Below are 25,643 nucleotides of genomic sequence, written 5' to 3' on the forward strand. Positions count from 1 at the left end.
ACAGTCCAGTTAAACTACCCAGGTCCGGACATCCCTAATCCGGGCATGTCCGTCTTACAGGCACCTTTCGTACTCATCTAGAGTCACAAAAACTGGCATCTAAACGAAAAGGCCTATTGATTGGCATAAAAAATGTTTACTTGTATTCGGTAAGTATGTATGTTTCGAGTTACGGGTAAAACCTAGTCATGGGCAATGCTCGGTTCCAACCTGCCCGGATCTCAGTGGGGAGCTTTACTGTATCTCAATTTTTCTTCTCTTGTTGGCCACGGATTACTGCGAATATAGGCGATTTCAAACAGCACCATATCCAGACCAAGTGACTAATTGATTGCATTCATTCAACCTGAAGATTAACGGCATCCAGCAAACAACAACAACACTAAATCTTTGCTCATACTCGATCGAAAGTTGCTGCTGTAAATCGATTATATTTCTTAGTCGTTTTTACTGTCGTAAGGCTCCGGCCTCTTACGAAAATAAAATGCTTATTGAAATTTGTCACAGTACTGTATGCATGTACGTACATGACTACGGAGTGCTCTTTTTCTCAGTTTACGAATATTATATGCTCACGAATTATAATAGATTTACAGTATTAGCAAGGCCGACTGTGTAATGATCTGTGTTCAGCTCACCTCGTCCAACAAGTGTTAGATTGAAGTCGTTTGGCAGTACGGTGTTGTTTGCTGCCTCCACAACCAGTACAACCTGATCAACATCGGTGATAGTCACTGTGTACATCACTAGCTGGCCAAGAACAGCGTCAATCTGTTCTGCACCCTCTATCAACGGGGCAATGTTCACTGGGAAAACGGATATATAATAATTATTATGCATACACATGCAGACAGAGAGACAGACAGACAGACAGACAGACAGGCAGACAGGCAGACATACACACAAACAGACACACATGCACAAACAAACACAACACCCATGAATAAGAAATTGTGTGTGTGTGTGGGGGGGGGGAGTGTAGTCAATACACCACACTCGCACAATACGATAATTATTGCATGAACTGTATGAGGGTGATATCACTTTCCGTTGCTCCCCCCCTTCCCCCCGCCAAAACCTTCTTCCCTTCCTTTCTGTTGTTTTGTTTTTGGCTATACAAAAATACAAGTGCACCATTATGAACCTTTACAGGACATCTGGTCACTGTGTCCTCAGTACTAGCTCTCCCTTGCTGGGCATCTTCTCAATGTATCATTGTATCATTGTATCATTGTATCATTGTATCAATGTATCATTGTATCATTGTATCATTGTATCATTGTATCAATGTATCATTGTATCATTGTATCAATGTATCATTGTATCATTGTATCATTGTATCATTGTATCATTGTATCATTGTATCATTGCATCATTGTATCATTGTATCATTGTATCATTGTATCGTTGTATCGTTGTATCATTATATCAGCTGAATTTGGAAAATATAGTAAAATCTTTCAAGGCGACCACTCGGATAAGGCGACCACCTGTCCTAAGGGACCACTGAAACCTGGACCCAAGGCATGCTATTTACAGTCAAATGACCCTGGATAAGGAGACCACCTGGTAACAGAGACATGTTTTGACGGTCCCTTGAGCGGTCGTCTTGGACAGGTATCACTGTATTCCTGAACTCAGAGTATCAAGCACTATGAGGACAGAGGAATAGTCCAACTGTGAAACTTTCGGACATATTTTTACTGAAGACCCAACCCACTTGTAAGAAGAGCGGAGAGAAGTAGCAGGACAACACAATAATGGCAAGAGTAGGGGCTCCAAGAAGGAGAGAGAAGCAGGAGCAGAACACAACAGTTGGAAGAGTTGGGGCTTCAAGAATGAACCTGACTTACGTGAAATAGAGAGCTGTGTGTTGAGCATGTCGTCGGTGTCCCTTGACTGCATTCCTACCATGACGTTCCCAGTGGCCGCGGCATCAAACAGACACGCCGTGTTGCCACCGCAGGCGGCTCTCGCCTCGTCGCTGATAGTCAGGTTGTCGGAGAACACCGGTACGAAGTTCGGGAAGGCAAAGTCATCGGGGCCCAACCCTGGTGGGTACGTGAAGAGAGTCTCACTGCCCAGAATCTGCCCTGTAGTGTGGTGAACACGTGACCAAGGTTACACAGGTACATATAGAAATAGAAAAAACAGTGCATTCAGAAAAAGCGGGCAGGACACACATTATATTTCTTGTCAATATGCTACTTAGCGAGCACTGCAAAACACTGTTGCACATTGAGAGAGAGTGTGTGATACAAAATGTGTGAAATGTATATATAGAGAGAAATAGAGAGAGCTGGAAAGGGTGAAGAAGAGAGGCCGTGAGAGAGAAGGAAAGATTGATAGAGAGATAGAGAGAAGGAGAGACTGAGGAAGAGGAAGCGAGCGTGGGAGAGAGAGGAAGAGAGAGAGAGGCAAACGCACACGCACAGAGCGAAAAAGGGCTACATGACCAAGGTTGAGAAACCTTGACCAAGCAAGAGCAGTTGCCAAACAAGATGACGGTGTAAGAACTTACACGTTTGACCAAATGAGGAGAAGATGTCTTGCTCGGAAGCACTGGATGGCAGCGTTTCACCTTGTCGATTGAGGAAGTCATCCTCAGAGTCACCATTGAAAACACCCATCAATCCTGTAGTCTCTCCCTGGAATTCCTCCGGTACTGAAGAGAAGAATTAAAGTAAAGCCATAACATTTTTTTATTCAGTTTCAGCAATACCACCAGCAGCAGCACCACCACCAGCAGCAGCACCAGTCTATAAAAGACGACTTCCACTGTACCGTTACTCGGGTACTCACATCTGGGTGATACAGTCATAGTCACCACACCACCTGCTTCCCCCACGCTGACTAGGAATGCAGCTTGATTTGAGAATGTACACGTGACACTGTTTGTGTCAGTACGCATCAGGGTGACAGTGTCATCCGGCTGTGCAAACCAACAGTACACACAGATGTACAAGAATGTTAGAAGCACAATGTCATATTGTTAGCGGAGGTCTTCATTGTTGCTCCCAGCCCCATGCCATATCCACACTTAGACCGTTGATGAGGTATTCACATTCGAAACATTTCAACTAAAAAAAGTTTACATTTCGACAATATTGACAAGTGGACGACGGAAACACAGTCGGACATGACCAACGGAAAGCGAAGACCGCTTTTCACACCACAGCAACATGCGCTTGCAAAATGCACTTAATTTCTTGTTGCCATCTTCATCAAATCCGTCAATCAATAGTTGTTGCAGATATTTCTAATGATCAGATAAGGCAGCTGTTGTGGAGTGTGGCTGGTGAAATGTTTGTGCTGGTGTCTGCAAGCATCGAGTGGTCTCATCTGGTCACAAGACAAATCTATAACGCTTTTAAAGTGTATTTGACCCTGCACTAGTACAACGTGATACTAGTACAACCCAGAACGCAGCAGTGCAATAGAGTCAGCAACAGTCATCCTTCTGCACCATCCCCCCCTCCCTCCCCACCCCTTGCACCCCCTCCCGTCCCCTCCCCCCATGCACCCGCCCCTCCCCAACCCCTTGCACCCAAACACAGTCATCCTCCTGCACCCCCTCCCCACTCCCTTGCGTCCCCTCCCCACCCTTGCACCCCTGCCCATCCCCTGCCACCCAGACACCCTGTGCCTTACTGCAAACATGTCCGGTATTCCCATCCCGTCCGCTACAGCCAGGCCGTACACGTCACTAGTGATGTCCTGCTCTCCGTTCAACAGTATCACCATACTGGCTGTGCTGCTGTTGGACGTGAACTGTAGCCGAGTCATCAGATCTGTACACACACATGGAAAAAGCACACGGGCAATATTACACACATACACACACACACACACACACACACACACACGCAAACACGCACACAAACACGCACACACACACACACACACACACACACACGCAAACACGCACACAAACACGCACACAAACACACACACACGCACACGCGCAAACACGCACACACACATGCACACGCACACGCACACACACACACACACACATTCAAGCATGCGCAGTTGCGCACACAAGCACATTCACACAAGCACACGCACACACACATGAAAAGCGTAGTGTTAGTGCAGTGTAAATGTAGGTCGTACACCTCGGAGACTTTCTGCAGTGGTGGCTACAATACCTACTTCTCCAGGTGCCTCTCCTCCAAGCTGGTCAGGGTCATGTCGGGTTTCCTCGAAATACCCAAACTTTAGTTTCATCAAGACAATTCCCATTGACTGTCACATGCTCACCCCCCCCCCCCCCCTCCCAACTCTCCCACCCCCTAAAACACCTACCAACAAGACACTTGTATGTCTTCCAGCAGCGTTGGATAGGCTACGGTCACTATGGTATTGACCGTACCACTCCTTGTCTCTGATACACCGTGAATCAAATAGGAACAAGATGCACCGAATTGGGCTCAAAATTTCGAAATTTTGCAGTGGAGCCACCGCAACCCCATATGCAAGTCAGTCCTACTTCATAGGTGAATGCGCCACCCTAAAACACCACCTTCCAATGCCCCTGTCTTCACTCCTTGCACCTGGGCGAGTGGGTCATTCCAGGAGACGAGAAGAAATTCAGAGGATATTTCGAAAACATGGCTCAATAGGCTATCGAACATCTAAACACCCACGTCCTCCCCCCCCCCCTGCACACACGCTGCACTTAACTACCGTTAAAGTCTGTAAATAAGTACCTATGGTTGATAAATATGGTGGTAAAGACACACCTGGCAATATGGCGGTAAACACACGCCCGCCCACACACGCTCTCTAGGCTGCAAAGTTCTGGCACAGAGCTCTCCTTCTCACCACCACCACCATCAGTTCGCGCCTGGCGCCTGGTCGATGCATGGCTGGCGGTAGCCGGCATAGCAGGCTGGTACATCAAGTAGCGCATGGCACATAGATGATGACACAGCAACGACATAGCTCAATTGCGACGTACGTTTCGTCCCCGCTGGATTCATCAGGCAATCTTCTTCTTGGATGTCTTCATACGGAGCTAGACTCGGGAGAATGAAGCTGAAGACACCACTGCAGCTGTACTTATGGTTGATAAATATGGTGGTAAAGACACACCTGGCAATATGGCGGTAAACACACGCCTGCCCACACACGCTCTCTAGGCTGCAAAGTTCTGGCACAGAGCTCTCCTTCTCACCACCACCACCATCAGTTCGCCCCTGGCGCCTGGTCGATGCATGGCTGGCGGTATCCGGCATAGCAGGCTGGTACATCAAGTAGCGCATGGCACATAGATGATGACACAGCAACGACATAGCTCGATTGCGACGTACGTTTGGTTCCTGCTGGACTCATCAGGCAATCTTCTTCTTGGATGAGCTTGACTCGGGTGAATGAAGCTGAAGACACCACTGCAGCTGTACTTATGGTTGATAAATATGGTGGTAAAGACACACCTGGCAATATGGCGGTAAAGACACGCCTGCCCACACACGCTCTCTAGCCCTTTCAGCACGGCCAGGGTGTGTAACTGACCCGCGGAGCCAAAACCAGTGATTTTCGTGATTTTCCAAAAGTAGTCCTATTCACTCACAATTTTTTCTGCGGAATGCATAGGTTTCAGTGAGAACAATTCCCAACACAAAATTCCATATTTGGTCAATAGAAGCCAGTAAAACGAGTACAAAATATACGTATTTTTGATGAATTTTCGCATAAACACGGGTTGAACGTACCAGAGCATGCAGCTCATTTATACTAGAATGGCCAGGTGGATATGATGGTAAGAACTAGGTTTGACATAATTACGGTTTTGTTCTTGAGTAGATGATGACCAAATATGGTCATGTTTGCTGAAACCAGCTGAGGGGCGTCAGGAACTATTCAATGTGCATACGAATAGCTAGGCAACAGGTTCTTGCCGAACAGACACCGGCAGAGACATGCACATATTCACAACCATACAGATCTATCCAGCCATGCAATTCTCGCATTCACATTCACCCGTACACTCATGTACTCTATTGGACACATGTATGAAAGCGCACCCGTGCGCACGCGCGTGCGCCCCCCCCCCCCCTCCACACACACACACACAAATTATAGAATGTAGCTCACATAAATTATTGAATGCAGCTCACACAAAGTAGCTGAGCGCTGCAATACCACTACAGTGAACTAGCAGGTAGCTAGCAACTACATAAAGCCTGCCACGATCCTCAAGCGGTGACCAGACCTGAACACCCCTGACACGAGCGAGTACAGCTCTATTTCCCTCGGTAAGACTCCTCGAAACACTGAATGCAATACGAATGGCTAGGCAACAGGTTCTTGCCGAACAGACACCGGCAGAGGCATGCACATATTCACACCTATACAGACCTATCCAGCCATGCAATTCTCGCACTCACATTCACCCGTACACTCATGTACACTATTGGACACATGCATGAAAGCGCACCCGAGGGCGCGCGCGAGTGCGCGCCCACACACACACACACAAATTATAGAATGTAGCTCATACAAATTATTGAATGCAGCTCACACAAAGTAGCTGAGCGCTGCAATACCACTACAGTGAACTAGCAGGTAGCTAGCAACTACATAAAGCCTGCCACGATCCTCAAGCGGTGCCCAGACCTGAACACCCCTGACACAAGCGAGTACAGCTCTATTTCCCTCGGTGAGACTCCTCGAAACACGGAATGCAGTACCCAGGATTCCCGAGGCAATCAGCGCACATGGTGCGGACATCCTTCCGGTTACCCTTGCCGTAGCAGACAACACACTGTTTCTGCGGATTAGCCTTTTTCTCGGTTGCCGGGATGTAGCGGAGGAAGTGGCTGTCCATGCGCTTCGTGCCTGTGGCTCCACCAGTTGCTGCAGCAGCTGCTTCCGCGTGAGCTACCATCTCCGCCTTGCCTTCGGCGATGAGGGCTTTCAGGGCGCGCTTCACAAAGTCGAAGTGCGTCATGCGGTTTGACTTCCTGTGCAGGATATACGCGTTCAGGAGTGCTTGCTCAATCAGATGCACGGCGAGCTTCTTGTACCACTTCCGGGACTTGCGTGCAGCGGTGTAGAACGACAGCATCTCATCGTTTTTGTCAACTCCACCCATCTTCTTGTTGTAGTCCTGTACAAGACGAAGCTTGCGGACTGGGCGGCGCTGCCGATCTCGCTTGCCAGTTGGCTCTACGTTTGCCTTGTGCATCGTGGACAGAAAATGCACCTCCTTCGTGTCCTGCAACTTTATAAACATCATGCCACCACCGCTCCGGTACAGAAAGTGGCCTTTCTTTAGCCCCTTGAAATTTGCTATACGCTTCGGTAGTCCGATCCGGTTCTTGCGAATGGTACCGCACACTCCCGTTGCGTTGCCCTTGAGGTAGGTGGCTATCGGGATACTCGTGTACCAGTTGTCCACGTACAGCTTATACCCCTTCCCGAGAAGCGGCTCAACGAGCTTGTGCACTACCGCACCGGACACGCCGAGCTCCTTGACCTTCTCAGGGCAGAAGGTTTCGTTGTCCTTCCCGACGTAGACAATCAGATTGAAGAGGTAACCGCTGTCTTCGCAGAGCGCATAGATTTTCATCCCGAAGCGTGCTCGCTTCGACGGAATATACTGGCGGAATGATATCCTTCCCTTGAACGCCACCAGTTCCTCGTCAATTGAAATGTACTCGTTGGGAGTGTAAACGCTCATGAATCGCTCCTGAAGCAACGTCAGAAGAGGCCGTATCTTGGAGAGCTTATCGTTGGGATCTTCTTCAGCGTTGTCCATGAAGTGCAGAAAGTTCATGATAGAGGTGAAGCGCTCGCGCGGCATCGTGCGGCTGTAGAACGGTGTGGCGATGATGGGATCTGTGCTCCAATAGTGGTCAAGCTCGGGCTTAGGAACAAGGCCCATGTTCAAGAACAAGCCCAGGAACACTTTCATTTCGGCTACGGTAACGGGTGTCCACGAGCGGGCGAGGCTGCGCCGGGCCAGTGTTTCAGCGTTAGCGTCGATGTATGCTCTTGCAAACCGGTTTGTCTCCGTCACTAGCATCACCCAGAATTGTGCAGTGAAGAACAGCTTGACATAGTCCAGTGGAGTTGGATCGTCCGGGAGAGGCATCTTGATCCCTGGCTGGCCAGTAAATGGCGGCACATTAGGTTCCACATTCTGTTTCACCCAGATACCTGCAGTAACAAAATATCCATGACAAATCCTATGATGTTCCCAGTGTCACACACAAATGCTAATAATTATAATAATTTGCATTGTACAATTCTGTCCGCTGATTGAGTTGTACATGTGTATGAATACTAAAAATATAATTCAAATTTGGAACTCACAACGATAAGCATTTGCAACACAATACACATTTACATGCATTGTGAATGAGGAAAAATGTCCGTGCATGATCATTGAGCGATCAGCTGAGTGACAAGATTTTTAGTACAATTATTTGAAAATTTGAAATTATGAGTACTATTTTCAGATCCATACGCACACTGACCTTCACTTCCATCGTCGCCCTCAGCCAGTGCTTCGACTGCTTCCACGTGCGTTTTAGCAGATATCCCCTCGTTCTCACCGTCACTGTCGCTGCTGGCGCTACCTACATCGTCATCCGCGGCGTCTCCTACGACATCGTCGTCGTCCAATTCATTTTCACTATCGCCTGGCGACGCTGCGCGATTTTCAGGCAGATCTCCATCTTCCTCCGACAGAACGATGTCGTCTTCAGACAATGTCGGCTCGACATCACTGTCAGGGTCGAGTACGACAAGGTCGAGGACATGATCGAGATCGTCTGCACCATATCGACGCCGCGCCATGACAGCAAATTGTCAAAATTTCTATTGTTCAAATAATTTCGCACGCGACATCTATGTAGGCGTACATAGCCGCACATGCGCGTGCGCCCGTCAGTACTATCGTAGAACTGTCGACGTTCATCCAGCACGTCACTGGTCCACGTAGGGATAAGATCCGTCGACCACGGATGTCTCGAGAGTACGTTCATTTTCACTGTACGCATCACGTATATATACGTGATCCGTGGGCCAGTTACATGTACCATCACGTACATATACGTGATGCGTGCTGAAAGGGCTAGGCTGCAAAGCTCTGGCACAGAGCTCTCCTTCTCACCACCACCACCATCAGTTCGCCCCTGGCGCCTGGTCGATGCATGGCTGGCGGTATCCGGCATAGCAGGCTGGTACATCAAGTAGCGCATGGCACATAGATGATGACACAGCAACGACATAGCTCGATTGCGACGTACGTTTCGTCCCTGCTGGACTCATCAGGCAATCTTCTTCTTGGATGAGCTTGACTCGGGAGAATGAAGCTGAAGACACCACTGCAGCTGTACTTATGGTTGATAAATATGGTGGTAAAGACACACCTGGCAATATGGCGGTAAACACACGCCTGCCCACACACGCTCGTGTGTCTTTACCACCATATTTATCAACCATAAGTACAGCTGCAGTGGTGTCTTCAGCTTCATTCTCCCGAGTCAAGCTCCGTATGAAGACATCCAAGAAGAAGATAGCCTGATGAGTCCAGCGGGGACGAAATGTACGTCGCAATCGAGCGATGTCGTTGCTGTGTCATCATCTATGTGCCATGCGCTACTTGATGTACCAGCCTGCTATGCCGGATACCGCCAGCCATGCATCGACCAGGCGCCAGGCGCGAACTGATGGTGGTGGTGGTGAGAAGGAGAGCTCTGTGCCAAAACTTTGCAGCCTAGAGAGCGTGTGTGGGCAGGCGTGTGTTTACCGCCATATTGTCAGGTGTGTCTTTACCACCATATTTATCAACCATAAGTACAGCTGCAGTGGTGTCTTCAGCTTCATTCTCCCGAAATATGTACCTACCCGAAAGAAATACCCCCTTCATTCTTTTGGCTCTGTCTGTTGAAGTCAAGTCAAGCCCGATAAACATACTGCCCGAAATATGTACCGGTGCAATGAGCCCATGCAGCACGTAGCATGTACATCGACATGAATATGACTTCTCCACTACACACAAGTCAGGTCCGAAAGTTAGTTCGTGCCCGAAAGTCAGTACCCACCTGAAAGTTAGTACGGGTGTGGTCACTAAATTCGAAAGTAAATACATAGTTATTTACGGACTTTTACGGTACCAAGGTTTTTTATGGTTAAAGCCAAGTGATATGAACTAACCTCCCGAATCACTAAACAAGCCGATAGCACCGGCAGTGACAACCGTGGCGTTTGGACCGGTTGTTAGCGGCGTGGTTCTGATCTGTGCCTCCACTTCCATTGAGCTCATGGAGTCGCGTGCGCGGATCAGTCGATATTCGCCGTACCCATTGAAGGTGAAGTTACGCCCATCCAGAGTCTGAAGATGAGGATCGCCAAAGAACCACGCTATAGAAAAACAGAGAGAGAGAGAGAACAGAACAAAAAATTATCCAATGAAGGAGTTCAGTACAAGGCAATGCACCAGTAGCTGTTTGTTTTTGTCCATATCATTATGTATTTTACTAGTTGATAAAAAGCTGACTGCATAAGATCTGGTTACGTTGGTGGACAGTTAGTCATAACCTGTAACATTTTGTCCTTCACCGTTTTTATCATAATAAAATTGGCTCACCATCCGAGTTCAACGTTACGAGTTGAGTTTGTGAATAATTGTAAATAAGTAAAATTTAAAAACCTGCACCGGCTGCTACAGTGCTGCTCAATGCCTGTGACTGACAGAGAATGGTACAGAATAGCATGCCCGCCAGAATCGGTCCAGTTGCTAGTATTACTGGACCAACTATTTCTTGGCAATCGTCACATGTTTCCTATTGTTGAGGCACCCGTCAACTCATACACAAAGTCTGAAAGGCCATGATACTAAGTGTCCCACTCTGCTTGGTCATAATCTCTCCTCACAAACAGTCTCCTCTTGAATTAAAAGTCTAACAGTGATCACGTCAATACTCAACTTATTCTTTTGCTCACTGTGCAATACAATCTTTTTTATTTTCTTTCTTCTGTTTTCTTTTTCAACTTAATCCTCCCTACCCGGTCTCCCTTTGATGCGTCCATGGAGCTATGAAGCCGAGACCTCTGACCGGCTGAGCCCCACCAGCACACTCCATTCTTGACCCCAGTGTATTTCCGGTCCCGGACCTGATCCTGAATAGGTACATAGCGAGTGATTCACGAGAAAAGTGGCTGAGTGGATTCAAACGGCTGCACTCGACGACAAGCACATTTGCATATTTGAATTATTCACCCACCAGATGCCATGGGTATTTCAAATTTTCAAAACGCGCATACAATATTTATCATCGTGAAAAGAGCCGCGTAAAGCCTCAAGTCTTGTTTCGAGCTTTTCGGTGTAAATGTACTCGTGCACACCATGATTATCGTGAATGCGGCCCCCCAGCTCACATGCACTTTTCAGCCACTTTTCTCGTTCACAGGTGAAATACCAAAGCAACAGTCTGGTGCACGTGGATTTGCCTGTCGTATGAATTGCCTTTAACTCCAAACTCCATAGTGGTCTCTTTACTGCGATTCAAATTAAAATTACGCAAAATTTCCAAAGTAAAGAGAGTTGGGAGTTAAGAAGTGAAGTCTCCTAACTGGGTACCACTATACATACCGAAAAAGAACGGTGGGGTGATTCTCGGCCGGGTCCTCGGCCGAACAGCGAAGAAACGAGCGCAGTTCCCGGCCGCGCAGCACGCATCCCTGGCCGAACGCTCTTGCCGGGCAGCGGCCACAGACGCGAAACGATTGGTTATCCAGCCGCCGCCAGCACCGCTTGCGATGTGTGGCCGGAAGAAACCAGGAAATCGGTAGCAACACACCTGCACATAAAACACACATTGAATACACATTATATTCAGTGGTTTAGGGAAAGAAGCAAGCAGGAAAAGTGTGAAGAATTGACTGTCACCACCAGGACTCGAACCAGGGACTTTCGCTTGAGGCCAGCAATGCTGGAAATATCACTATTCCTTTGTTACGTAGAGAGCAGTTGGGTGGACACACCCATTCCCAGAGCACTGCAAACCGAACCGATTCCTTTTACGCACTCCTTTGTTATGTTTTGTGGAAATTGTGATGTCCTATGCCAAAATTATCTCTGGCCTTTCCCCACCGACATGTATTTGATTCGGTGTTACGGATATTTTGAAGTTAGGGGTAGTGCCCGGTCCCGGATCGCTCGGATAAACAAGGTATAAGTGTACTTAACATGCAGCATACAGCATCCAGACTGGGAGAGAAGAAGAAGCTAAGGAATGGGTGCACTTAAAAACATTTAAACGGTTTCCATACAGACAAGAATGCAAAAGCACTTCGAAGAAGGACACACGTCAGGCTGCTGAACAACATCTTGCAAGTTTCACTGGTATACTTCCAAGCCTTATCGTCAGGTGAAAGACAGGCAAAGTCAAATGAACAAAGACAGTAAATTACGTACAGAAGAGCGGTGATAGAAACAGCGCAAGGCAGAAGAGTCAAAGCAACTTGTAACTTACTGCATTCGGGCTGGGAGGGAAGAAGAAGAATGCTCTCTGAATGAAGCATATGGACTGAAACGGCTCGCTGTTAATGAAGCCTCCAGCGGTCGGGAGTCCAAGGAAGAACCAGAGCGAGATTGACGGACAGCGGCGGAAGAATGGGAAGAGGCCGCTCTGCAACGGTGGCAGAGCGGCCAGCTCCAACGTGCACTGCAGATCCAGGAGCGCCTCCCCGGTGCAGCCGTTAGTCAGTTCAAACACGTTGATCGAGCGATCGAATGGTCGGTCGCCCGTGTAGGTGAGTGCATCTCCGTCCCAGATACGACTGAACGTTGGAGCGTTGAACTGGCCCACTGTCCAGGCAATGTCGTTAAACAGGAAGATGGTGAACGTCTGGCACTCGTCCCAGGCGACGATCAACTGGTAGTGATTGAACTGTTCAAATGAACATACGCAAACATATACACAAAATACATGTATGCTCACACAGACGAAAATACATACACACACACACACACACGCACGCACGCACACACACACACACACACACACACACACACACACACTTTTCTCTAAAAATTCATAATCCTAGTCCATCAAGATGTTCCACTGTCCAAAGAGTACTCGATGCTCATATAGGGCGAAGCCTTCGATACAGGAAAGAGAGAGAGAGATAGATAGATAGATATATAAATAGAGAGAGAGAGAGAGAAATGTGCTGCGACTTTGAGTTTCTCGCTAAGTTGCGATCATCGGGCAAATGCTGATCTGATTAATCACAAAGAGTCCTGTATGTTCTACAAGTGACAATGAGATGCTCTGACGACACTGCTACTTGATATAATTATTTGCTTGCGTGTCAGCAACGAAAGCTATTCAACTTCATAATCCAGAACAGGAGCAATGGTAAATATTGAAATTTCTTTTGCATGAAGTTTTTCTGTTGCAGGCTACTTATGGTTGGATTGGAGTTGGATTATCATTGACTAAGCTACGGTTAACCCTGCTCTCAGAGGGTATCTGAACGCGTATAGTATACATCACTGGATGATCCTCATATGTGTTACTTACCCCAAGGTCCGGCAGCATGGAATTGCGACCGGCCTGTCCTCCAGGACTGGCCTGCATGAAGGTCCACGTGACGACCAGCACTTCACGCGGGCGAAAGTCACTGGCGGCACCTCCAACTGCTCCCGCTTGTAACAGTGCTACGGTGGCGCTGATTGTTGCGCTGTCCGTGCGTACACCGTACAACACCTCGCCGAGACCGATATCGTTATTTGCCCAGAGAGGGGCAATGACCGGGTTGTTCGTCTGGCTTGTCAGGCCGGCGAGGAAGATTGAGACTGGCAGGTTGTTGACGAAGGACACGTACCCGTCACCACCGACCTGTGTGTGGTTTGCACACAAACACATAAACACACCAGCAAAGCAGTGAAGCGTCTAGTTGCGTGATGTACCGAGTGCACCCACAACACACACACACACACACACACACACACACACACACACACACACACACACACACACACACACACACACACACACACACACACACACACACACACACACACACACACACACACACACACACACACACACACACACACACACACACACACACACACACACACACACACACACACACACACACACACACACACACACACACACACACACACACACACACACACACACACACACACACACACACACACACACACACACACACACACACACACACACACACACACACACACACACACACACACACACACACACACACACACACACACACACACACACACACACACACACACACACACACACACACACACACACACACACACACACACACACACACACACACACAACATACCCATCGCCACTGACCGGTGTGGCTTGCACATAAACAGACCAGCAAAGCAGTGGAACGTTTACTTGCATAATGATGGTACCAAGTGCATTCAGAACAAATCATGCAATCCTCCACATTCCACAGCTTAATTTAGGAGACCGACGGGCATGACAAACTGTCAACATAAACATGATGCGTGCCCCTTGGATTATTAACCCTTTACCAGCCGTACATAGGGCGAATGCGTCTTATAGCTCGGACGAGCAAGACGAACTTGAATCTGAAGACCTCAATTTTGAAATTTTTGAACCAGAGAGCGATGGCAATCGAGGCGAGTCTGGAAGTACTTTGGAGGAAAGCAGCGGAATGGATGATGGTGATGAAGACTATGGTATGGCCCGTGGACAATTTGCAGCGGCAGCAAGAGGACGAGGACGAGGATATGCTGCCAGATTCCACCCATACACACGTGGTGCTTCACGTGGAACACAAAGAAATAGAGGAGCCACATGAGCTCCGCGTGGTCGTGGACGTGGACGAGGTGCAGGCGCTGCTGTGAACATGACTGAGTGGGATAGAATTGATCCAGCTCGTCAACCTGCTGAGTTCTTGGCATCCCGAACCAAGGGACTATATCTACCTGACAGTTTTGAACCTGAGAACGAGTGGCCTGTGGGCAAGTGAAATGCTCACCTGTCTGCGATTTCGCTCCATCCGTGTGTTCTTTCAATGTTCCAACTCGGCCGACCCGGATGATCGACTGCAAAAAGTCTGTTACCTTCACGATGTCTTCCGTGCTAAATCCATGCAGTTTTGGCAGCCCGGCCAACAGGTGTTGCTCGATGAGACAACGATACGCTTCATGGGTCGCCAGCGCATGAAGGTGTATGTGAAAAATAAACCGGTCAAATGGGGATTCAAATCTTACACACTCTGCGACTCCAACACAGTCTACAACTGTAATTTCGAGATGTACACCGGTGGTGCAATGGATGTCAGTCAACATGGCCTTACGTACAACCTCGTCATGCGACTCATGACTCCGTACCTGAAGCAAGGCTACAAACTTTTGACAGACAACTACTATACGTCCCACAGCCTTGCTCAAGCACTGGAGGCCAATGACTCTGAGCTAGTCGGAACAGTGCGCAGTAACCGACTTGGATTTCCTGATCGCCAGAAGAGCACGAAACAGTTTGAGGAAAAAGGATCGTCGGGAGACATGCACTATGAGCATGACAGCAACATCGTTTATGTGCAGTGGTTGGACAAAAGAGCTGTAACTGTGCTGTCCACCATGAACTCTGCCATTGAGTACACAGATAAACAAGAAAAAGAAGAGTCAACGGAGAGCTACATGACGAGACATGTCGCAAGCCGGTTGCCATCGAACATTACAACACAAACATGGGAGGAGTTGATATATTTCATCAACTGGCTAGTAGCTACCGTATTCTCCGCAGATCAAAGAAGTTCAACAAGGTGATCTTCTATGATCTCCTCAAGATAGCCACCATCAATGCCTATAACCTGTTTGCTGCTTGGAGAGAATCCAATCCAGGTCCAATCAAGAGGCCCGTGCGCTATTCGCAATATGAGTTTCGAGAGCAGCTGGTTCGTCAACTCGTCAATCTGCCAATGCATTCAGCACCACCAGCCCTGGAGCGTGCTATACCAGCACCAGCAGCTGACTACAGACAAGTGCACTCTGTACACATTCCAGACTGTGCTGGTGAGTCTGGAAGAGTCAACTGTGTTGTCTGCTGGAAGCACGATCGCAAGAGAAGTAAGACTGCTTTCTTCTGCTCTAACTGCACCAACAGAGAAGGTCATCCGGTGCACCTGTGTATTGGAAAAGGCAAGAGGTGCTCCAGGGTGTTTCATTCACCATAGTATGATGCTCACAGATGAACTGGTGCATGAGCTGAAGCTGAACAGAGTACACATTCTCATGTTCCTCGAACTTGCTAGTTCGGCCGCATTGCTTGAATTATGATTCGCCATGAATGGCAACGATGCTTCATGTTATCAGCTTAGTTTTAGTCTCATATGAAAGGTAATTCTGCCAGCTTCCCAGAATTATAAAGGTGTCGATACAAATTATTTACCGTTTAGTCTCTAATCTCAATCTAGTTGACACCGCTATTTTACATATAAATCCTGCGACTGGTAAAGGGTTAAAATCCATATCCAAGCCGGACAATTGCTGCCTTCATGTGAACGATCAAAATCTCTAAAGATGTGAATGTTTTAAAAATGAACAAATGGCGGAGCATGAGTAGGGAAACTCCCCTGATCTGTATCCATTTACTTTTGGAGAATTATTAGAAAGTCGGCGCGTAGACAAGAAACCTGATATCGAAAGAAATATACCGGCAGTGAGCGCATTCATACCACAACACCAATGGAGCAATATTGAAGGTAATCAGGTCTTCAGTAGTGCTAGCTTTAGAATATTAGTGTTTCTTGTTCTAGTTTTAAATCTAATAATGTTCACTTTATGGTGTCATACATATCTTTCCTTTGTTGTCCAACTCTCATTGTCATGACGATTTCTGTTAATAATCACGTGAAAACGACGTTCAAACCCTAAACTTTAAGGATGGCAATAAACAAAATCGGCTGAAGCGTCATGTCACGAAGGTTTTATTGAGATGTCACGAACAAGTTCTGACATTCCGACAGTAGAAACGTTTCTTCAGGACGACATTCACCTTCATAACATAACGCTTCAGCTGATTCTGTTTATAGCCATCCTTAAAATTGTGTCACCTTGTCGCCTGTCCCAATCCTGAAATACTGTTTCATTGGCGTCGTGGCATGAGTGCGTTGAGTGCGCTCACAACATTTTTCGATTTTGGGGAATCCATCAAATAAAGTCTGAATGAATGAATGACTGAGTGAATGAGTGCAAAGGTGCCAGCTTACGATTGCAGATAGGAATGATCTTTGACCAAAGATCAGGGGAACACCCTCTTGCTGTTGCCGACTGCAGCTGTGTATCACCAGCCGCGCCACCAAACGGTAAGAAATTTGTAGCTTCTAAGAGCGAGGAGCAGACAACAAGATATCATGGTATTGGCCATAGTACACATGGTGCATGAAAAGAGGTAATCCAAGTGATGCAAGAGGTCAAAAAATCCATCATAACAGACAAGATATCACAGAGTCTTGGTCTCCGTATACTGCATTCCATGCTTTCCGGGACAAACGTTGCATTCCCTAAGAAATTTATTGCCCTTACCCAACTGCATCATAGGAGAAATGGGGAGCTTTGTCAACTAGCGATCGCTCTATTCAGTTGCTATTCCCTCTGCGCTGATTTTTTGAAAATTGGTTTATTTGTACTGTCAAATAATTGACGTTTTGTGTACTATCCAGGTGTACGTCTGAGCATGGAAAACAGTTACTATGTTAGTGTGCGTGGCTTTGCAGTAGTTTGCAAGGTGCTCCGGCTTCCCGCTCTATTGTCATGTCATTCCCTTGGTTCTGTCTTCCCATTACATTCAAATCATTCCTATATATGGCAGTTACAGCTCAAATCCATTCCCACGCATTATCTACTGGGCTGTGCAGTTCAGTCCAAACCAAACATGTACATAAAAGGACCTGACTCACCTGCGCACAGTCCTGTTGCAGTCTGGAAGAGCTGCTGTGCTACCGGACATTGGTTGCACTTCACACCATCTACACCGGCGTTACAGATACACTCTCCAGCACTGTTGCACTGGAGACTAGTACTACCAAGGGGGTTACAGCCACAATCTGTAGAGCAGCAATAGCACCAGGAGCGAAGGCAGCAACAGCAGCAGCAGCAGCAGCAGTAGCAACAGCAACAGCAACAGCAGCAACAACAGCAACAGCAACAGCAACAGCAACAGCAACAGCACCAGCAACAGCAACAGCAGCAGCAACAGCAACAGCAGCAGCAACGACGGCAGCAGCAGCAGCAGCAGCAGCAGTAGCATCAGCAACAACAGCAGCAATCATGCAGTAGCAGCAAGCAGATACAAACGGAAGAGGTTGTGTTGACTTGAACACCATGATGTCAAGGCACCGAGGTACTTCCATATGAAAAATGTCATAAAAAATGTTGGGTATATACTCTCAACATCTTTTTCCTCTTATATAATCACGCTGATTTTGTCATCCCTTTTCCTCGCGCTATTGAAATGTACCTCCATCACCTTTGCCCCCTTCTCCGTATATATTCTAGTGATCGTTAGTCTTGGTCATATGCTGTCTGATGAAGTGTTTTGACACGAAACTCGGAGTTACAGCGGAATGAGACTTGTTTGATTCATTGCTGTGTAATATTTGTATTACTTGCTCTGTCCAGTGGGCATTGCGCACTGTAAGCAGCCCAGGGACTTTAGACAACTAAAAAATGTCATAAATACAGCCAATCTCCGGTGTGGAGAGCGAACACTTAAAAAAATTGATTAAGATTTTATATGGGTATAACTAACACATACACACACACACACACACCACACACACACACACACACACACACACACACACACACACACACACACACACACACACACACACACACACACACACACATGCACACACACATGCACATACACAATTTGCACATGCAGGCATATACAGAATACCCGGACATCTACACAATGTGCACACTCAGCATCGCACACAATATGTACACGCAGGCACAAAACCTGACAGGTAACTACAGCATGGGTTGACTATACTGCGCATTGCAGCATCCCTAACGTATACGTGCAGTACCTTGACATCTTGCTCCTGGTGTAAATGGGCAACCCGCAACGGAACACTGGTCTAGAAAGCTCAGTGTATTCGCTGGTGCATAAAATCCTGGAGCACAGTCGATACATGTTCGACCTGCACAGTAGAATACAGAAAAGAAGATGTTGCTGTAGTTGTATATTTACTAGGGCAATTGAGAATTCTTAGCAAAACTCAGTATGATGGCGTTTACTGAATCTAAAAATATGTTTGCACTGAGCAGAGTAATACGCAAATAACTTCCATGAAGTTCACTGTTCACTTAGCCTGCTGTTCCTTTCATGCTACTGATTATTCTGGTATTATTGACATATCCGTGGCAAGCCGCTAATGTACACCGGCAAGGGAGAGGGCAATAACAATTTGTTTGGGAAAGCCACACTAGCAATGAATGAATGTTCAATAAAGAGGGTTTCATGGTGCTTACCAAAGCTAAACTGATCGCACTGACACTGGCCAGAGATGCTATCACAGATGTTAGTGCCTCCCACTGTACCGGCCGTGAAGCAGTTACACGGCACGCATCCCGTTACATTGCCAAAGAATCCTGCACTGCACGAGCCGCACGTGGGACCGCTGACGGACGGAAAGCAATTGCAAGTTCCTGCAGTTCAACAATGGACAAGGACAAAAGCCAATGCTCTGTACAGGGGGAGTATGCCAAAAGGTCAGGCTTGACGGAAGTACAAGCACACAGCAGGTAACTAGTTTTGTCTTGAAAACAAACAAAGAAAAACAGTAACGGATCTTTATTCTTTTACTTTGTAAAATTACAATACTTATGCATCTATACATTGTCCACACCTCTCTAGAAGAACAAAGCAAAGGTTTTCTGAACCAAACGTTTTTGTTCCCTTCTTTATTATTCTATTATTTTCAAGAAAACTGCGCACTTTTAGGCATTGTGCACTGTGTGCGGAGAGGAATAACCCTACGGCGTAGTTTAGTCTTCATATAGACATGCTAATTAACAAGTTCAACGGAGCTGCAAGAGGCGTTCCTTTTGAATTTTGAAATATTTTGATTCATTGCATCATTTTCTGTAGTGGACCATGAGTGTGAGGTGGTCGGAGACCCTTTCAAAGGTGTCACTGCACACCTATGCTGCTTGTTGCAGCATGGTGGTTTACACATACCGCGGTATTGTTGGTAGTACAGGAAGAACATGACAAGATGGCCACCCTGATAATGGCGACCACCTGTCCCAAAAGACCACTGCAACCAGGACCGATGGGATGCTATTGCCAGTCAAGTTACCCTGGACAAGGAGGCCACCTGGTAGCAGAGACCACCTGGTAACAGAGGCCACCTGGTAGCAGAGACCACGTTTGGAGGGTACCTTGAGCGGTCGTCCTAGACAGATTTCACAATACCTATTTATCTCAACACGCACAATCATTAACCTTTATCCTCCCAACGTTCCCCTGTGGGGACATAATTTTTGATCATCCATCCTAGCTGCGGTGACTAGTACATTTTGAAGCTAGTCATGTAGAACTGACAATACATGTGCGGACTCTAAACACATGTTCACTGATCTAGCTCTGCCGCTTTTTCAACAAAGTTGGTATACAAACTTTGCGTATATCGACACTCGGCGGGGCATCAGCAAAGTGTACTTATTCGCGAAGTGTCCTTATAGCCGAAGTCTCATTATAGATAGATGGGACTTTGCACTGGGCATGGAAATTCTGTTGTTCTTCGCCAATTGTCATTATATCCGCAGTCGTTACCAGCGAAGTTAACTGTAGGTGACAATTGTCGTCGATATTCAGAGTAAAAGCCGTACAGTGCATAGAGCAAGAGAGTAACAGTGAGTTAGTCTTGTGAAAGAAAGTAAAAGAAGGGAGAAAGGAAAAGAAAGGTTTCTTTTGTTATGGACTTGACACGGCGAGAACGGTTCTCTTACCGTCTGGATTGCAGCCGGAGAATCCCTGCCGATTGCACGGGCAGGCGATGCAGCGAGCAAGATCGCCGAACTGTGCGAAGAAGTCCGGCAGGCACACGTCACATCTACCCCCGGTGACACCCTGGCGACACTGACACACACCCGTGGCCGCATCGCATGATCCTACGGTGCCGGTGGGGTTGCACGTGCACGGCACGCACGTTGAAAAATCGCCGGGCGTCGTTGTGAAGTGGTCCACAGCGCAGCGATCGCACAACGGGCCCTCCACATTCACACGACACTGGCACACGCCTGTACTCTGATCACAGCTGACGGAACCTGTCTGGTTGCACGCACACGGCACACAATCCTCGCTACCGTCCGGCATGAAGAAGAACGGATCGCAGCCCTGCATGCCCACCGTCAGTTCGTAGATGTTCACCTCGCGATCAAACGGCCGGCTTCCGTCGTACAGAAATGTGTTGCCGTCCCAGACGCGACTGAACGAATTGTCAGTATTCCACGCTATGTTGTTGTGGAGGAATATGGCAAACGACCGTTGGCTGTTCCACGCGACCACCGCCTGATAGTGGTTGAACTGTGAGTGAAAACAATGCATGGAAAGTAAGAGCCAATTCAAATAAGCCATGGCAACCACAGTCAATTGAGAACAATTCAAGCATGCCATAACAACCACAAACAAGGACAATTTAATTACAGTACCATGGCAACCACGGTCCAGAACAATGCAAACATGTCATGGCAACCACCGTCAAGAACAATTCAAACATGCCATGGCAACCACCGTCAAGAACAATGCAACATGCTATGGCAACCACACTCAAGGAGATCTGAAAATGGCAAGTAAGCATGCTGCTCATCCATCGAAAGTTCTGACTAGAAACCTAGCCGTCTCTTTTGTCCATTCATACCCCCCCCCCCCTCCCCCCCCCCCCCCACCCCCCCCCCCCCCCCGACACACACACACTTTCCCAATCTGTACTGTCTTGTACCATCATCTTTCAATGCGACAGACCCCACGATAGGCGGTCAGCCTTTGGGTCATCCTAATAAAGTTATTATTATTATTGTTAGCTGCTCCCGGCTAATGATGCCCCCTCACACCGGAACACAAGGGTATTATGATTGGATAATTAGAAGTATTCGATAAGAGTGTAAACAGAAGGAGAACAGGACAACGACAACTCAAGACTAACTACAACAGACAGAACCTGGAGCATGCGCTCTTCTATGTGAGTGGCTCATTGCCAAGGGGAACGAGCGGGAAATACGAATAGTAAGTATTCAGGTCGTAGCATACATACACCTATTACACTGTGCCCCCCTAGCTAAAATTCACGTCCACGGGAATGAACGAAATACCTAGGAAACAAACAAAAGAAAACAAACCAAATAATAAACTCAGTCCAGGACATAGTCAGCGAGTCGAGCAGGTGCAGTGCGAACACGGCCAGAACGACGAGAAACAGGAGAAGAAGTACGGACCGGATCAGACGACGGCGGCTGTAGCGGCGGAAAATCATCATCGGACAGCGTAATCGGGTCAGGACGAGAAGCAGTAACGGCAGGCGGTTGACAGTTGGGAGGACGGGAAACGGCTTCAGGCGGACGAACAAACTTGCCACTGGCAGCATCATATCTGGTGAAACACTCAGACAGAGCAGGATCAGCATACGGAGCAAGAAGACTCTGAGGCTTGTAACAATCCGGCGACGGTCCAGCGGCAGAGGCACCAGGAGGACGAACAAAAACGGCCGGAGGAATAATCTCAGCAAGTGGCACTTCAGCAGCAGCTGACAGCGGAACATCACGGGCAAGAGGCGGCGGACTCGGCGGAGGAGACGGCACATCGGTCACCACGCGGGACATAGCATCGGCATTCCTGTGTCGAGAACCAGGGCGGTGCACAACAGCAAACTCGAATTCGGCCAAAGCCTCAATCCATCGAGCTTTGCGACCACGGGGCTCCTTGGTTGCCCGCAACGCAGTTAACGCGGTATTGTCTGTCCTTGCAGTGAATTCGCGACCAAGCAGATAATGCCGGAAGTGGTTGGCGAAAAAGACAAGGGCCAGGGCTTCGCGATCACTGGCGTCATAGTTACGCTCCGCTTTCGACATTACGCGCCCACCAAACGCAATGGGGCGTTCCACCTGGTCCTGCACCTGGCTCAGGACACCACCAATGGACACTTTCGAGGCATCTGTGTCCAGAAGGAAGGGACCGGCATCTGGTCCGAAGTCCGGGAATGCCATAACCGGAGCACTCGACAGCGCAGACTTCAGGGCGCGGAAGGAAGCGTCGCAAGCTTTCGACCAAACAAATTGCGCATTCTTGCCAGTGAGAGCCGTCAGCGGGGCAGACCGCTGCGCAAATCCACGGATGAATCTACGGTAGTATCCCGCGAAACCAAGGAATGACCTGACCGCAGTGACAGACTTCGGCGTCTTCCACGCAAGTATCGCGGAAACCTTGTCCGGATCGGGGGAAATTCCGTCTGCCGACACGCGGTGCCCGAGGAACGCGACGTCCGACCGGAAAAAAGAACACTTTGCTAAGTTAAAACGCATGCCTGCTGAACGCACACGCTCAAACACTCGCGACAAAATCAATACCTGGCCAGACAATGTTTCACTTGCATTTAAAACATCGTCAAAGAAGACACGACAAAATGGCTGAGCCGCAGCATTACACAGCCCACGAAGAACAGCTTCCATAACTCGCTGGAAGGTGGCAGGACCATTCCTGCACCCCATCGGCAGCACTGTAAACTCATACAGGCCCAATGGTGTTGTAAATGCGGTCTTCGCTAGGTCGTCAGGATCCATCGCAATCTGCCAATACCCAGACGCGAGATCGAGCGACGAAAACCACTTACAACCAGACAGCGAATCAAGCATGTCATCCACCCGTGGAATCGGATAGGCGTCCGGCTTTGTGACACCGTTTAACTTGCGATAGTCGACGCAAAGTCGTAAGGAACCGTTCTTCTTAGGAACCAACACGATCGGAGACGCCCACGGACTGATAGACTCTTGGATGATACCCTTCTCTAGTAACTCATCCAATAACGTCTGCAGAGCAACGCGACGGTGATACGGAATGCGCCGAGCTGCTTGTTTAATAGGAGTATGTGTGCTTGTATCAATTTTATGCGGAAATATGTCACAATAGCCATAGTCGTCTTCATGCAATATAAATAGGTCGTGATTATCAATGAGGAGTGTGGTGAGCATGCTTTTGGTTTCGGATGAGAGGTTTTGTTGTGATTTAACGTATTCATTAATGGTAGCCTTGCGCTGTTCTGTGAGTTCAGGTGTGCGATCAGTGGTGACGGATGAAACCGCGGCGTCATCTTCATCATCATCATCATCCATAATGAGAGGAGACAGTTCGGCAATATTGGTGTTTTTATGTATAATAATATTATGCTCAGCGTGATTCTCAATTGTCATGACAATGTGTGAGTGATCGGGACCCACTGTTACAAGTGCAGGTGTCACCGACAACGTAGGAAACTTATCCACAAACGACTCTAGTGGATCAGCAACACAATCCAGAGTTTCCGAACAAGCATCCACATAGACACATGGTACTAGCACAACATGGCCAGCAGGCACAGACAGCTCATCGTCAAGGGCAACACGAGAAGAATACGACGAAACAGGTACATCGTCGGAGCATGCATCAGAATGAGGAGTATGAGTATTACATGAGGGGGAAGTATTACGCGGAACAATACGATCATAGGGCGTACGTGACGGAGGACACCCAGACCCAGAAACATGCAACGGAACAGACACATCGCCAAACATCACAACACCACGAGCAATGTCTAATACACCACCATGCTGCAACAAAAAATCGGAACCAAGAATCATGTCGCAGTGAATACCAGGAGAGACAACAACCGTGTGCTGGAAAGACAGATTTCCTAGCGACATACACAGATCCATGGATCCAACGACAGGAAGTTGTGCGCCATTGACTGCACACAACCGCGGAGCAGACTCTAGAGGAGGTCGCTCTGTCAAATTAGGCAACAATTTAGAATGCACTAACGACACACTTGAACCAGAATCAACAAGAGCAACAACAGGAGACGAAGACGAAGACGAAAGACAAACATCAACGTGCACAATAATGGGTGAGATCGCACCACATACCTCCTCGAGGGGCTCCACTCGGACGACTGACGGCGGCCCCGTGTCACCAGTCCAACCTAGTTTTTTGCGTGCGGGCAAGATGCAATGAAGTGGCCCTCTTCACCACATCCATGGCACACTCCACGCACAGGCCTTGTAGCAAAACTCTGGCCACGACCACGACTAGGCGCACCAGCACCAGCACCACGAGCAACAAAACGTACATGGTCTTGCTGGGGTCGGGTGGGGCGATACAGACTCACGCTCTCCATTTTCGCCTCCAAAGCAGAGAGACGCGAATCAAAACTCGACAAAAGCGAAGCCAACTGGTCTCGCTCAGATTCCGACTTCAGTGGACCGACTGCTGTGTAGGGGTCACGACCATGAGCAGTGCGACGGGGCTTCACTTCCGGAGCAGCAGCAAATACGGGCTGTGCGTACTGGTGAGGTACGGTGCGGGCCTGCTCGCGAGCATAAATAGCACCTA

The 25,643-nt window shown here is 48.0% G+C and overlaps 3 protein-coding genes across 3 annotated transcripts in view; all 3 read right to left on the minus strand.

The window, feature by feature from the left end:
* The window catches only part of LOC135825023 (mucin-like protein), a 31,056-nt gene extending 13,168 nt beyond the window's left edge, over window positions 1-17,888 (minus strand). The window contains exons 1-11 of the mRNA XM_065337759.1: window positions 17,866-17,888; window positions 17,260-17,326; window positions 13,545-13,862; window positions 12,492-12,908; window positions 11,609-11,816; window positions 10,171-10,377; window positions 3,652-3,791; window positions 2,803-2,932; window positions 2,522-2,665; window positions 1,854-2,093; window positions 639-806 (exon numbers count right to left, since the gene is read on the minus strand). Of these exons, the coding sequence (XP_065193831.1) occupies window positions 639-806; window positions 1,854-2,093; window positions 2,522-2,665; window positions 2,803-2,932; window positions 3,652-3,791; window positions 10,171-10,377; window positions 11,609-11,816; window positions 12,492-12,908; window positions 13,545-13,862; window positions 17,260-17,326; window positions 17,866-17,888 (2,062 nt within the window). The remainder of the gene's footprint in view (window positions 1-638; window positions 807-1,853; window positions 2,094-2,521; window positions 2,666-2,802; window positions 2,933-3,651; window positions 3,792-10,170; window positions 10,378-11,608; window positions 11,817-12,491; window positions 12,909-13,544; window positions 13,863-17,259; window positions 17,327-17,865) is intronic.
* LOC135824597 (uncharacterized) overlaps window positions 1-25,643 on the minus strand; it is a 130,956-nt gene that overhangs the window by 90,937 nt on the left and 14,376 nt on the right. Inside the window, exons 8-11 of the mRNA XM_065337331.1 lie at window positions 21,014-21,590; window positions 19,532-19,708; window positions 19,087-19,200; window positions 17,950-18,096 (exon numbers count right to left, since the gene is read on the minus strand). Of these exons, the coding sequence (XP_065193403.1) occupies window positions 17,950-18,096; window positions 19,087-19,200; window positions 19,532-19,708; window positions 21,014-21,590 (1,015 nt within the window). The remainder of the gene's footprint in view (window positions 1-17,949; window positions 18,097-19,086; window positions 19,201-19,531; window positions 19,709-21,013; window positions 21,591-25,643) is intronic.
* Window positions 6,090-9,057, minus strand: LOC135824930 (piggyBac transposable element-derived protein 4-like). Its single transcript, XM_065337674.1, has 2 exons — window positions 8,487-9,057; window positions 6,090-8,166 (listed from the first exon to the last, which is right to left on the minus strand). Exons 1-2 carry the CDS (start codon window positions 8,806-8,808, stop codon window positions 6,653-6,655), a joined length of 1,836 nt encoding a protein of 611 aa, XP_065193746.1. The 5' UTR covers window positions 8,809-9,057; the 3' UTR covers window positions 6,090-6,652.

This window comes from Sycon ciliatum, chromosome 9 (genome assembly GCF_964019385.1).
Source record: "Sycon ciliatum chromosome 9, ocSycCili1.1, whole genome shotgun sequence".
NCBI lineage: Eukaryota > Metazoa > Porifera > Calcarea > Leucosolenida > Sycettidae > Sycon > Sycon ciliatum.